Source organism: Saccostrea echinata, unplaced genomic scaffold (genome assembly GCF_033153115.1).
Source record: "Saccostrea echinata isolate AGI-Se365-2 ecotype Australia unplaced genomic scaffold, CSIRO_AGI_Sech_v1 ptg000054l, whole genome shotgun sequence".
NCBI classification, from domain to species: domain Eukaryota; kingdom Metazoa; phylum Mollusca; class Bivalvia; order Ostreida; family Ostreidae; genus Saccostrea; species Saccostrea echinata.
Window position 1 is genome coordinate 54,663,499 of NW_026889803.1, and position 16,502 is coordinate 54,680,000.

A 16,502-nucleotide genomic window follows, 5' to 3' on the forward strand; every position below is an offset into this window, starting at 1 on the left:
AGAAAGAATTTAGCGACACCGCCTCGAGGTGGAAACCATTTTCTTCATAAGGTAGGTGTTCAGAAGAGGCCAAACCAAACACAGACACACAAAAAACTTTAATCGTTAGCAATTATTACGTTTGTATCATTACAAAGACGGAACATGTGCATCATTAGCTGAAAGGTGTCAAGAGTGATCAGAATTTTTATATATTCTCTAATTCATATACTGCATCCGCCTAATGATTGAAATACGTGAGCAGAATATCAGAGTCCTTTCCAAATAATAGTGCTCTAGTCCAAAGTAATAAAAAAAATCTCCCGGAAGATCGCTCATTTACGTCTTGAAGTCAAAATTTCAAACCAATATAACTTTATGAATAATTTTGACAATGTAACAAAAATTTCATAACATGTTTGAATTTAAATGTTATTACGAATTACGAATTTTTAAGCAATTACACTGAATAAAACTCAAAATATTAAAAATTAAAAATTTTGACTTAAGTTTGTTCTCAGTTTATTGTCTTGAAGACAGGACAGCGTTGTTTTCGAGCAACAATTTGTTTCTGCATACTACTACATGTATGATAACAACAAATTAAACAACATTTTTGGTGTGGAATGTCGGATTTGTGAAACACTTTCAGCTTTACAGAGTACTACTTCATTTTCTTCAGGTAAAAAAACATGCACATCTTACCAAGAAAATATTTGGCTAGAGAGAGATTAGATATAAACTCAAAGTCCATATGGAATAAAAAGAAAGCATAACTCATTAATTAAACATGATAATTAGTAACTTTTTTAGTTTTTATTATATTTTTTTGATCAGTATTTATAGATATGGCATCTCATTACCATACCTAATGTGCCTCCCTCATTTCTCTTTGTCCATTGTATTAAAATGAAATTCTCCATAAATTTTTCCATTCTTTATTTAATATATTGTCATTATGCTCCATGAAATAACAATCAATCTGTCTTTCATTCATTCAATGCTTATTGATTATATAAACCTTTTTTAACAATCATTCAATCTAATATGACTTGTCTGTATTTATAAGACGTGTCTTCCAATGATGTATTTGGAGGAGAATAACTTTTATACACTTATGGTATATCTACATCAATTTTTAAAGGCAAGAAATAACAGAAAGAAGACAAGAGAGAGATTTTGAATAGCACATTTTTGCAACTCTAACAAAACAAGTACTAAGGTGACAACAAATAAATATCATAACTGTGGTTATTTGATTTTCACAGAGGTAATCACGGAGACATACAATTTCTGTAATTGTCTACTTTCACTTTAATAATAATGCTGTCATCTTTGATGTAGTCCCTCGTTTTCAGAATTTCCTGAGACACAAACTTGGGGTACCCGAATCCCAGAGCAGTCGTGTCTTTGATGGGTTTCTGGAAGTGTTTCCATGTAGGATCTGGGACGAAGCTTTCTGTGATGTTGGCCCTCAGGTCATAATCCAAATTCTGGTCATATATGGAAAACGAAATTGGCAACATAAAAGGCCACTCCAGAATGTTGTCATATTCACCTGGGAGGATTTTTATGTACACAGAAAGGTATTTTCCTTCTCCTGCCCCATTTCCATTCAGGAACACAGAGGCGGCCATTTTGTATCCATACCTAGATGTGTAAAATGGCTCACTGACAAGTTCTACACCTTTATATGCAGACTCTAGGAATTTCTGTTTATAGTTTGAGATTTTCCAGATGAACTCGCCATCTGTGATATGTGTGAGTGAGTACAATGCATTGCACAGCTGAGTTATTTGAGTTTGTTGAGTTTTGGATAAGTCACACATGAGTTTAAGGTGATGCTGGACACCATCTGTTATGTGCTTTTCCATGCTGAATCTTGGACACTGCATAAACAAACACACAAATCATTATTTTTGGAAATTCCTTAGTGGACATTTTCCTTTCTAATTATAAATGTCAAGATCTCTTATTTAGAATTTTCAGGATATATACATGTAGTTGGCTATTAAAGGTAATGATGAAATTTGATATTACACCAACTGCAGAAGGATTAATTATTTCAAAATTTCCATGTAAGTTAAATTTCACTTCACATAGTTCTTTTTTTAACACTTCACTGAATTGCTGTAGAAGGGTCTGTGAGACATTTGCCCCATTTCTTTTCTTTCTTTTTTTTTTTTTTTTTTTTTTTAAATTTTTACAAAGCCAACAAGTGAGTCTTTAAAAGGGAAGTTAACTCTTACCTTATGCTTACACCCAGCCTCTTTAAATGAACAGGAAATGGTGGCTGATGGACAGATTTCTGAGACATGGAGGTCAAGGTCCTCACGGGGGATCTTTGTGGGGTCACACCTGTTGGGGCACACCACAGGGTACCTAGGACACTGGTACTGATGAGTCTACAGAAGAATTTAAACACTTCCAGATACAATTCCTCATTTTAGGTAAAACATTGCTCATAAATTTCCTGTATTATATCACTAGCATTAAAATATTTTTTTCCTTGTTATCTTGAAATATAGTGACCATTGCTTGCCAATATAAAGCTTCCCACTCCTTTTTTGTAACATTCTCTTATCATAAGAACATAGTTCACTAACAGTTTTAATTAACACTTCTTTGTCCAGTACCTGTACAATGTACAGTACCTGTAATGTTTCCTGTACAAACTCCCTGTTGCAAAACTGACAGTGGACCGTTCTTTTGTGGCACTCATTCCTCATGTGGTTGCCAAGAAAACGCCGCTCTAGGCGGGCACCACATTTGTTTTCACACCACATAACTTCTGATATACACTGGCCAGAATGTTGCTGTAAGCATAAATTCTTGTCTTATATATACTTGTGTACATAAAGCTTAACATTTCTACCAATAAACATGACATTTCTAATCATGAAGTAAGTAAAGTGCAACATCAGCACCAACAGAAACCAGCACCAACTATTTTAAAGAAAATTGTTTCCATCTCTAATTACCTTTTCATAAACATCCCCAGGAAACTTTTTCCCACAATATTCACACACAACCTGTCTTCTACAGCAGGTAAATTCTAGGTGGTCCTCCAAGTCTAAACGTGACAGAACGGCCCCACATCTTTGAGGACAGGGCACAGCATCAAACTGGCACTCGTCTAGATGTGCCTGTGGAGAAAAAAAGAAAAGAAATACATTAGAGTTATTCCCCTTAAACTGTACAACACAAAATGTCATCTGTTTAATTTTTGTTCATGAATTTTGTTTAAAACCTGTTTTAGTTAGGTTTGTAAAAGAAAATAAAAAATATAGATCAATATTGTCATCTTACATGGATGACAATTAGGATCATTTATCCATTATGACATCATCTTGTAATCAGAAGCCTTTTATAAATTTTTCAGTAATGAAATCTGCATAATCAACCACTATATCATCTATCTGCATATACTTTCAACTTAATTAAAAAAAAAACTTTCAATAATTAAGAAACTGGAAATTTTTAATTTAAAACTAGACATGGGGTGTCAATATTTTATACACCTGATGAGCTGGACACTATGTAAATGGAGGAGAGATATTTGATGACATGCTATGATATTACACAATTTGAAAATTATCAATATTTAGAAACCATATGTTACATTTATAAAGTGTGTTGCATGGTAATATAAAAACAGTGACATTCAAACCCTAGCAAAACAAAAATAAATGAACCACATCAAATAAGGAAATATGATAGACAAATATTTCCTCTCGATGTGTAACGGCTAAGGTATAAACATCTTTCATACATAAATAAATGGAATGCCAACATTACCTGAAGATTCATAAAATTGTAAACAACTTAGTCCTATTTATTAAAATAGATTTTACTTTGCTCCTATACCATATTAAAATTTCAATGAAATGAAGAAATTGGTAAAATCAGTAGTGCAAGTAAATTCTGCTGTTTAACTCGATCTCTAAAGAATCCACTTAAAGTATACTCTAGAGACATTTTTAACCATTCTTTGTTAAATATCTCCTCACAATTTCCTTTATCTCTCTGTATGTTTAACCTGATTTTACTCTGCTTACAGATGTTACTATTTTCATCACTGAATACCCTCTTTGGCTGTTTGTTTTACCTGTAAGATCTGGAGTTTCCCAATCCATCGACATCCGTCCTTAGAATTCCGACACCTCACTAGGCTGTTCATGACCTCTGTCGTCAGATCTTCATCGGGATAAATCTGTAACGACATTATATGTAGATATAGTCTCTATGATCGGGATACACAATGCCATCCCCCTCCATATGTTACCAGTATTAATGGTCCACTGTGTGTGTGAGTATTCTATCTCCCATACCAAATGTTGTCTCCAATACTCTAATTCACTGCTGTTTTGTCCATAAAAATTCTCATCACCATAAAGTCAAACTTAAAATAATTCTCCTGAGTATTCTTTCATGTAAAATGAGTCAACTCCAATTTAAAAGCAATTGTAGGCAATGTTGGGCTAAACTTCTGTTGAAGGTCATAAACAAGGTTTCAGTTCCTATCATATATCCCTCACAGTATTTTACAAGATATCCATGCATTAAAAAAAAACTAATCAATTATTAAAATCTCGGGTAAAGAGGATGAAAGCTTTGTTGTTCCACACCTGATTAACATAGTCTCAGCTTTTAATCTGAAGCTTCATATGAATTTTTGATGCTAATGACAAAGCCTGTTTCAGACATGCTAGAGATACATCTACTGGTACTCTGACCACAGCTTTGTTGTGGGGTAACAGAGTATTGTTGTTGGGTAATGCATCTTTGTTATGGGATAACAATATATACCACCTAGATTTCTGTTCATCTTTTAGATTTTTTTTCTAGTTTTGTTAATTTTCTTTTGTGAGACTATTGACTTGGTTAAATGTTTTTCTTCATTGTCATCCACCGCAAGTTATTTTTTTACTCTGTCTACATCTATTATGAAAACAGAGTTTTAAATGTCAGAATCTCTTGAATCTCAGACAGTTTCTATACTCCGATATATGATAAGAACTACTTGGTGATTTAAAGGCAGGATCTTACTTATATTTCTGAAAATTAGTTGAATCTATTAACACTATTTTATCCTTTTAAATCTGCTATAGTATTACATGTATTAGCAGTATGTTTAACACAACAACATACCCACAGACTCAGGACTGAAATCAAATCCACATAATGCAGCATAAAATTTTTAGTCAAATATAATACAGTGCATTAGAAGACCAGCTGAATTGATATTTTTTTCCACATTGATGATTTCTGAAGATTAATTCTCCATTACTTTCCGATACTGACTGCACTTTCTGACAAAGACAAGCATCTGTCACCATTCTCATATCATCCTCTGTCAGATAACATTACAGATAAATAGATCCTCTGTCAAAACCTCCCGTTCTTTTACCTACCTTTTTCCTTCCAACTGAAAACATTTTCTTCCATATGCTAGAAAGTACCAGTTGAAATAATTTTGCTTGAAAATATTAACAACACAAAGATGTTGAGGAAACAATTAGTGCATCTAATAAAAATTTCCTGCTCTTTTTAACACTAGACACCAAAGAAATTCAAAGCCCTTTTTTATTGCCTGCATAGCTATAAAATTTCTCAATCACAGTAATTTTATACGAATTCAACAGATACTTTATTAGAAGCAAGGAACAACATTCCATTCAGTCAATATACTGGAAGTTATTATATTTCAAAATGATGAGCAAGAGGATATCATAAACCTATGCAGACATCAGATTAAAAAAAAACCCATTATAGATCTGAAATGCATTACCTAGAGATGTGTATATTGAAAATTGGTTGTAAATATTGGAAAATTGGTTCTGTGTCACTGATTATCTTTAATTTGCTTATTAGGCAGAAGCACAAAGCATCTGGGGGTGGATAGACAAGTAATTCTTTCTTACCCATCCAAATATTCCCTCCCCAAGTTCTCTCCCTCCCCCTACCTATACCATATCACGTTCTCTTTTTTAATCAATGCCCTTCGTTTTATCTCACAACTCCTTGTCATGTTGCTTCTTTTTTCATCCTCCACTCTATGGCTACCTTCTGTTACTCAGTGTATTTGAAACTCAAAAATAACAAGTATTTTGAACTAGATTGCATATAAAATTTATTTACTGCAAAATTTACCCTATGTTCAAGGACACAAGATTTTCCACCGAAATTTGTCATAGCATACTTTAAGTTCACTTTAGATACACTATGGTAATCCCAGAAATCCATGTGAACATACCAAAGAATTTTAGATTGCAATTATGTCTGATTGAGTATACATGTACCCGAGGATTGAACAGACAATGTGATTCAGCAGAATTTTGGCCCTGCAGAAAAAAAATATTTTTGATATGTGCTTATGTTTTGATATGTGTGTTATCTTTTTTTTTACAGCATTGCTAATGTTTTGATATGTGAGTGATCCTTTTTTACAGCATTGCTAATGTTTTGATATGTTTACAGCATTGTTTATGTTTTAATATGTGAGTGACTTTTTTACAGCATTGCTAATGTTTTGATATGTTTACAACATTGCTAATGTTATGATATGTGTGTGATCCTTTTCTACAGCATTGCTAATGTTATGATATGTTTACAGCATTGCTAATGTTATGATATGTTTACAGCATTGCTAATGTTTTGATATGTTTACAGCATTGCTAATGTTATGATATGTTTACAACATTGCTAATGTTATGATATGTGTGTGATCCTTTTCTACAGCATTACTAATGTTTTGATATGTGTGTGATCCTTTTCTACAGCATTGCTAATGTTTTGATATGTGTGTGATCCTTTTCTACAGCATTGCTAATGTTATGATATGTGTCTGATCCTTTTTTACAGCATTGCTAATGTTTTGATATGTGTGTGATCCTTTTCTACAGCATTGCTAATGTTATGATATGTGTGTGATCCTTTTCTACAGCATTACTAATGTTATGATATGTGTGTGATCCTTTTTTACAGCATTGCTAATGTTATGATATGTGTCTGATCCTTTTTCTTTTCTACAGCATTACTAATGTTATGATATGTGTGTGATCCTTTTCTACAGCATTGCTAATGTTATGATATGTGTGTGATCCTTTTCTACAGCATTGCTAATGTTATGATATGTGTGTGATCCTTTTCTACAGCATTACTAATGTTATGATATGTGTGTGATCCTTTTTTACAGCATTGCTAATGTTATGATATGTGTCTGATCCTTTTTCTTTTCTACAGCATTACTAATGTTATGATATGTATGTGATCCTTTTCTACAGCATTGCTAATGTTATGATATGTGTGTGATCCTTTTCTACAGCATTACTAATGTTATGATATGTGTCTGATCCTTTTTTACAGCATTGCTAATGTTATGATATGTGTCTGATCCTTTTTCTTTTCTACAGCATTACTAATGTTATGATATGTGTGTGATCCTTTTCTACAGCATTGCTAATGTTATGATATGTGTGTGATCCTTTTCTACAGCATTGCTAATGTTATGATATGTGTCTGATCCTTTTTTACAGCATTGCTAATGTTATGATATGTGTGTGATCCTTTTTTACAGCATTGCTAATGTTATGATATGTGTCTGATCCTTTTTTACAGCATTGCTAATGTTATGATATGTGTGTGATCCTTTTCTACAGCATTGCTAATGTTTTGATATGTGTGTGATCCTTTTTGCAATCTTAAAAATTCATTTGTAATGAAACAGGAATAAATATGATGGAACAATAAACAATACTAGTACCTAACCCCCAACAGTATGTAATTTAGCTGTTATTCTGCTAAAGTCAATTTGCTTTGTGGGCAACACTGCACTAAAATATGAACTTTTATACAAAAGGAAGGGGGGGGGGGGGGATGAAAGATCAAAACAGTATTCCAACAAGAGCCATCTGAATTTAAGACAGGTGCTCTAAAATTGCTTCAAATAGTACATATTCTATCAGATGACAATACAATATCTTCAACACATACTTCAATTGAAAAATTGTTGTATGGAAACATAAATAAAAGTTATATTGGTACAAATGCAATAAATGAGGACAAGAACTCCATGCTGAACCTACATCATCTCTGCACCCTGTCTAATATAATCTGCATTCATCCCTTAATTGTAAATCAATGAGAAGCAATTAAGCAAAATTTTGAGATGTACAGAAGAGATTTACACCAAAATCCACATCAAGAACCATCAGTTCTTAATTACAAAGACTGTACTTTTCTTGCAAAACAAAGTCCTTTGGTAGAAACAAGAATTTATCAAAGAGAGCCATAATTACCTCATCACCCAGACTCCCCTCCATTTATACCATCCTATTATCAGTTTACAGGACTGCTCCAATAACATGTCCCAACACTGTCATAGTCCCCATGTTACTTTTAACATGTACATGCTGGTTTGGACCTCTCTCCTCTCTTGACCTTTGATGAGGGTCTATAATGATGTTTTATGGTGTATAATGTTGGTGGGCTAGCACATTATCAGACGTTTATCTGTAGGGTCATCCTTTCAACTTCTCCTTATGACATAATCTATCCTGACCACTCAAAATGATTTACTCCCAGCCAAGCAGCCTTTACGTCCACCCATGATCACCCACTATCAGAAGTGACTATCTCCTAATTGTCTGGTCTTAACAAATATAGGTATATTGTATAGATAAGCCTAGAATTGCCAGTTCTTGTTGAGGCATCAACAGATACCCTATCATAACAGAACAAGGTGGCATGACTCATTATTGCCCCAGGTCAGTTCACAGTCAATTTGACAAATGACAGACCAAATATTGTCATGCAAAAAAGTATGATGTAAGAAGCATATGTTATACACTGAAGAACCATTTTCCTTACCTTAAACTTCATAGAAATTCTGTCAAAACTGTGTCCAGTTCATCATCTAAACTAAAACTAAGCCTATCAGGTCAAGCTTCAATCATATGGACAGTTTAAATGATGGATGAGTAAACCAGTAGTGCATGGACCAACCAGCAGCTAATCAGTAAAATAAGCCTCAAATTAGATTCTTATCTCTATAATTAGCCCTCACAAGCCACTTCAGAGCAGGACAAAGTACAGATTTCCATACCCAAACTCCCTGATGTTTGGTCCAGATTATGCTGGAGATACAAGCATGTATTGATTGGAAGTCTTATTAATAAAAAACAAGAGTGCATGCACAGAGCTGTAAAGATTGATGTTACAAATCAGCCATCACAGTAATGGATTCTAATACTGATCTCATTAAAGCAGCCCAAGACTACACTCAATAACCCCAATTTCTTAATGACAGTATCCTATATGCAGAAGCATTGCATTATTGGAATTGCTTCCATCAACTGCCTCCTTGATACGGCATCATTTGCCTGATGCCGTGGAGAACGCACAAAGACATGGATATGGCCTCAGCATGTCTCATTGTAATTGACCTCCTTCACATTTTATTTAGCCTCAGTAGGACAGGAAACATAGTCCATTATGTTCTGATAAATATAATATTGCTCTGAATCAAGTAGCAGTAAGAAATTGACCTGTGAAAAATTAGAATGAAGTCTTACCTGTGCATAATCCAAAGGTGTATCATCCTCTGGACATTTGGAAACACCACCACTACAATAAAAAAACTGCACATTATAAGTGGATACTCCACCACTAGAGTAACAAAAATGCACATTATAAGTGGATACTTTATGACTACAATAAAAACAATGCACATTATAAGTGGATACTCCACGACTTCAATAAAAACAATGCACTTTATATGCAGATACTCTACCACTACAATAACTAAAATGCACATTATCAGCACATCAGTGGAATAGTGAATCAATATTTGTTACATACTTTCATAGACCAACAGATTGTCAAAGCTCTGTTAATAGCCAACCAAATCCATTTAAAGAGAGACAATATTCCACAAAGAAACCTTACTTATAACAAACAAAGAGAATAATTTAGAGCAGCGAAAGTGTAAAACATTAAAGTGTTCAGCCATCCTAAACAAATCTCTGGAATCCTTCTGACTACCTCAGTCTATATAATGTTTGACCAATATCAAATACCAAACAGCCTCTACTTTTAATGACATCTTGATATAAATGTAGTTAAATTGCTTTCCTAAAGGGAATGAATCAGTGGGTAATGGAAGATTTAGGCTAAATAATGATATCATATTGATCCAGAAAATATAATCATTCCAAATTTAACAGATTATTCAAATATCATAACAAGTTTGAGACATTTTTAATTGCTACTCTCTTAGGCAAATTTATCCATCGATTTTTTTTTTGTAATTCAACATGCAGATCTAAAGGCAGATGTAGCCGACAGTTCACTGCAGTCTGTTGCCAACATTCATCATATTAAATATGATAATACAAATAAAATTTCATGTAGGTATTTTTAAAAAGAAGTTCCATCTGAAGGTTTCTATATACTAAAAGTCAAATTAAACAAGACTGTGATGCAATATGTGCAAAAAACATTTAAGAAAAGAACCATGTAATTAAATCAGAAAACCTTGAATGAAAGCCAAAGAAAGGCAATATATGTAGGTACCAATTGTCCTACACTACAATGAGCATCAGGAATTTTGAAATTATATATGAAAACACTCTTTTGTTACAAAATAAAAGCAAAAGAAGTATTAAAATTTTCCAAACCAGAAAGTTTTCCTAAATATTGAACACCCATCAAAGAGTGAAAAATAATAATCATACACATTTTGATATTATAAAACTTGACACACTGAAAGTACACATTATTTACAGTCATGCAACAAAACTATCTAAATACCACATTCACTGAGGATGGGTAAAAATCAACAACTCCATCATAAAAATCCTTTACTCTCTCAAGTTAAAAGTCACCTTGCTATCAAACACACACCCTCCAAATCCCTGAATTAAAGCTCCCCTGTCAAGATGGTAATTAGTGGTTACAGACTACAACAAATCCTCTTTGTCCCTGCTACTCATGAGGGAAGGTCCAAACCTCTGACCATGACTTAGCCTCTGGCTCCTTGCTGTGAAAATTATGCTAAAGTGGATAGCTCATAAAACGCAGTTAACTCTACCCAGGAAATAGACCCAGCCACTGAAATCAACCACACATTGTGTATTGATCGACAGTTTGAGATTTTTATCCAAGAGGCATAAAATATTGATCACATCCAATCTTGCTTTTTTATTTCCAGTTGCACAGATGTTTGTCTTCATTTACAAGAGAGAATATTACTTCCATATCTCACCTCAGCTGACAGCGTTATTAATAATCAGCTGTTAATTGATACATAATCATGTACTTAAGTGACACTGGACACAGAAATGCTCTTACACTGGCCTGAAGCAGGAAGACAGAGGCTTCCCTGTCCATGCAGTTCAAAGATACAATGTAATATTACACTTAAATGTAAAAGCAGTTACACAACTGATTACTAGTCTGACAAGTTTATTGATGTCTTATCTTATTTTTTCAAGAAAATCAACAAACAATTTCACTTCATTATGGAGCTGATTTTTATACCATTTTAGATACAACAAATTTAAACTTCGAAAAAATTAAATTTCTGGTTTTACCTCAAATCTACCAGTTTCATACATGGAATTAATTCTAATTACACTAAGTAATTAATATATTAGAATATATCTTACTGTTTGATGTGTTGCAGAAGTTTAAGGCTAGCCCTGTACAGATCATTTCTCTGGACCTGAGGAGACAGTTCCTCTACTCCCATCTTCCTACAGAGGACAAGTTAAAATAAACCCAGAAAGGACAAAAATGCTAGATTTCTCCCCAAAATCTGACAGATGGGGATTAACTGTAGGTGACAAAACCTGCCGTTTTGATTGGTTAATTTTCCAGGAGGCACACGACACAGCTGCCAGCATTTAAATCTTCACGCTTATTTTGAACTTTTGCCTCAATTGACCATAAAGGGTGTTTTGTTGGGATACCGTAATTCGCAGAGCATCGGCACGCGTTCAGGCCCCGGTCAGATCAAATATAACAAAGGGGAACAATAACTACAAAAAATGGACTGGAATATGAAGAAAATTATAAAATTTTGGAGGCAGATTGGGTTCATTTTGAAAATATTTGTTTGATCTTTTCAGAGATTATTTACAGTTTAAGCTTGGGGGCAGGTGCTAACTTTATTTGTGTCAATATCCTCCCCATGTTAAACAAAGCAGCTCCACTAAATTCCATACAAACATCTTTTTCTTTTTAAAATTCTGCAATACATCTTATTGTCTTATCACCTGCTATCCAAATATGAATTGCTAAATAGCAAAACCTATGGTTTCACCTGCCAGAAGAAATTTATAGATAACCAGTTTTGCAGTTTGATTTGAATGAGAAACTATGAAGAACTTCTATGATCAAACTGCACTATGATTAATTAAAATGCATGTACATCTGTGTAATTACATTGCAAACCTTTTCCAGGAAATGTCTATAAAAATTCCTTTGAAGGCTACTGGCCACAGTATAAGCTTGATTTCCCAACAGGGCTGACAATACAATGTACATTTTATTCACACATACAATAAATTAATTAATGGACACTTATTCAAATCAGCAGGGTGCTTTCCTATCTTTACAGTCAAATCATCAATAAATGAGACACAGTGTGTTCCTTTCTGATATGTCAAATAAAAAAATCCTTACTGCCATACAAGCAAATCATTAATTTTCTATGATCAAGAATACAAAAAATATCAATATTTGCTGTCAACTTTTTTTTTTTTTTATCTTTCACACCTTTTTCTCCGCAGACCTCATCTTCTTAGTGACAACAACTAGGATCAATGAGAACTGGGTTTTTTTAGACAGATCAATTTTTGTCCTTCTGTCAGCAACATTCACTTACAATTGCATACCTAGTACAAGCAGGAGGTCATTTTAGCTTGGTTGTACTATATGTAAAAATTATCATGTCTTCAGTGGAGACATATATTTCTGCTTTAAAAGAAATTACACCTCTACATAAATTTTTCCCATGTTCAAGCACCCTAAGTTAAGATAATGTTTTCCCATATCATGTTTATTACGTTCCATAAATCTATGTACATAAAACAAAAGACACAGTTCACTATAAACAATGTGGGGTATCTTCAATTCACCATACACCCTTATCAGCTGAGAAGTTAATATACCGGTAGTCATATTTTCATGGTTGAAGGCAAAAATATATGTGGATTACAAAGTGAAACCTGGAAATGTTAAAATGTTCATCTCAATAATGATCCAATGACTTACCTATAGCCTCTGAATTCAACAATTAGTCCAATGCATGAAGAAATAAGTGGTTATAAATTAATTATTGGCCTATTTGTTGATATTTACTTGTGCATATGTTTCATATTTCATTATCTGTATGGCCCCCTGGGTATAAAACATGCAAAGATAGGTTGATAACCTATCAAAGACATCTGCCACTTAAACTGTATTTTCACACTTAATTGATAACAGAAATATTGAAGGAACTTAGACATGTGGAGCTTTAGATGTACAGCATTAATTTTGGATGGTGGATGATTTAGGGAATAAAATGACTGATCATTAATACATCACGTCTTAAAAAAAAAAATTACCTACATGTATATGAGGAAAAATGAAAAACCTTTTGATCTGCATTATATATGCAAATGTTTAAAGTGATTTACATACAAATGAGGATGATTCAACTTCAGTGGTAAAATGTAACAAACTTCTACAAAGTGTAAGTCATTCAGATTTATTAAATAACTTAATTAGTTCCCTTGAATTCGAACTTAAATCATAATTGGGCTTAAATTTCTATCTTTTTAAATTGCAAGTAGCTCAGAATATTAACTGTTATGTTGTGCTCTAAACCAAATTAAAGAAATAATTTTTAGACTAATTTTACCCAAGTGGCTCAGAATAACTATCATATGTCATGCCAAATACCAATATTTAAATAGCTGTTCTGTCAATACGTATTAAGGACTTCCTGTGCATTAAATCAATGATACTGTAATTCAGAAGGATTAGAAATGGGTGACCACAGAATGGCAAAGATTGAAGATATTTCTTATTCACTATACCCCAATAACACACTCCAAAATAAACAGGAAATCCCCTCAAAATCTCACCATGTCAGCTCAAAGATCACTAGGTCTTGACAAACTGGCTCCATGGCAGATCACCTTCACACAGATAAAAGGGAGGAAATGTTTTGTTCACACTTAAATTACATTTTTTTCTTTCAAAAATTTTACATCACACTCTGATGGGTGTATTTAAACAAATTGTCTGTCTCCTTATACAAGCCTCACAAAGAAAAAAAAGAACCAACCTGTGAAAGATGTTTTCTTCATATAATGCTTTTATATGAGAACACAAAGAAAAACAAAATCTTAAAATCAGATAATTATTGCTTTTTCTGTCATAAAGTGGGATGACATTTTGTTAGTTTAGTATTGATTTAGCAGGTGCTTGTTTTATCACTAATAAATAGCAGTATAAAAAGTCCATTGCTGTGGGCAGTTTATTGAGTGGTCCACATAGAGCCGTGAATCAATTAAGGTAATTTGTGTATCATATCCAGGCACCTGCCCTGTTTATATTGAATTAATGTCCAGCATTCATCACACACCATTAAGTGGCGATAAAAACCTCACAGCCCCAATCAATAAGATATTAATATTTTATTGTAATAATTCTGAAAGCAAAAACCATATCCTACACACCTTGGAATTAGATGATACATACATGTACCTAGATTACACATTGTGATCAACTGATTTATAACTATTCTAACAAAACATATATTGTGAACAAATAATTCAAATATATACTGTATAGTATATAAATAATTTAATCTTAACTTACTTGAAATGTTTTCTGCCTCTCATTCTTTTTGTAAATAAAGAAAACATCTCAATATATATCTTTTATACTATGTGCATTTAAAGTCATCACTTTCTTTTATTTTTACTTACAAAAAGTGCAAAACAACAGTGTTTATTAGCATAATCAAGTCATCTCACCAAAATAGATTTAAAACGGTCTTCCCTGCTCTCTCAAATTTCGTTTCATTTAAAAATAACATAAAAAAAAATTAAGAAGATCACATCATGTTCCTAAATAGGACATTGTCACATAATGTGTACACGTTGAAATACCTTAACATAGATAAATTACAACAGCTGATTCAATCTGAAATCATCTAACACCTAAAAATAGGAACATTTCTCTCTCACCTGAAGTATTCTTGAAGACAAACGTCACAAAATCTGTGTCCGCACGATGAAATGATAACGGGGTCCTTCAAGGGAAGATGACAGAGAGGGCAGAAGTGGTGGGGGTCTAGGCGCGTGAGAAACGTGCAGCCGTGTCCAGGCATCCTGGCAGAATGGCAAAGCGAAAGTAACCACGACAATCACTAACGACGCGGGAGAAAAAATGAACCTTTTATTGTGGCATTATGTAAAGTAAAGACTGGTTATCTTCACAAGAAAAAAAGATGGTTTGGAGAAGACATTAACCTAGCAGTTCTAAATAATGTCCAGTCAAAACAGTCACACCTGGAAATGTATGATAAAGAAAAGCCAGAACATAAGAGAAATTGATCTGTTTAGAGTTTGTTTGAACTATCCACAGTTAGACCGTATTACATGGATGTTTGAATCTGAATGGTAAAAACTCCCCAGGGGTGTTGTGATACAAATTACCATGAAACCATTTATCAAGTTAGCATCTCGAGATTAAGCAATCTTTATCAGAACACACGTTCACACCATGTTCGCAATTCCAACAAAAAAAGAATTTATTCCCCTGCAGGTCATAAGTCCAGATAACATACATGTACATGTATAATTTATTTTTCTTCAAAGTTGGCCGCAATGGATAAATAAACCTGTTCATTTCAAGAGACTTAATTTGCTGTGAATAATTTGAAAGAATTCTTTAAAAATGCCGTTCGTCTTGAAGGCATACAATGACCAAACTATATGATTTATCTGTGTGTTTCATTAACAGAAATCTGAGTAATTTAACATTTATAAAATCAAAGAGAAGGGTATCTAAAATAATACAAAACCTTATCCTTTTAATGTACATGCTGACTTTCCATAGTTTATGGAAAATATACTACTTATATTATTTTAAAATTTTGTATGCTGTTTCAATAGGCAGCAAGATATATTTTGATAGTATACAAAGTATAATTATTCTTGTCGCTGGGGTGGTGAGATAGATTCCTAACTTTATGTAGGAATGAAATAATTATAAAAATATACTATAGATTTGAAAATTACCTATTATAGGCTTAGAATTAAAGGATGAAAGCTTCAACAATCCCCCGAGAATACTAGTAATTATCTTGCCTGAGCACTGCAGAACATCTAGAGAGTATTTTTTTAATCAGCCATATTCAATTTAATTAAAACCGCTGTTAGCAATTAATGTTTTATTTTGAACTTAATACACACATTTCATCATTTAGATAAAACCACAATTTTGATTAAATTTAAATTCCA

General features: G+C 33.1%; 1 protein-coding gene across 8 annotated transcripts; it reads right to left on the minus strand.

Moving 5' to 3' along the window:
• Positions 1-901: 901 nt before the first annotated feature.
• Positions 902-15,390, minus strand: LOC133205639 (TNF receptor-associated factor 4-like). 8 transcript variants are annotated; one of them, XM_061341478.1, is made up of 7 exons: positions 15,225-15,390; positions 9,555-9,606; positions 4,088-4,192; positions 2,961-3,125; positions 2,634-2,795; positions 2,229-2,384; positions 902-1,868 (listed from the first exon to the last, which is right to left on the minus strand). In XM_061341478.1, exons 1-7 carry the CDS (start codon positions 15,365-15,367, stop codon positions 1,254-1,256), a joined length of 1,398 nt encoding a protein of 465 aa, XP_061197462.1. In that variant the 5' UTR covers positions 15,368-15,390; the 3' UTR covers positions 902-1,253. The 8 variants fall into 8 exon arrangements, with proteins under 8 accessions (XP_061197462.1, XP_061197464.1, XP_061197465.1 ...); XM_061341480.1 differs by lacking the exon at positions 15,225-15,390 and adding an exon at positions 14,854-14,891; XM_061341481.1 differs by lacking the exon at positions 15,225-15,390 and adding an exon at positions 14,115-14,159.
• Positions 15,391-16,502: the final 1,112 nt, after the last annotated feature.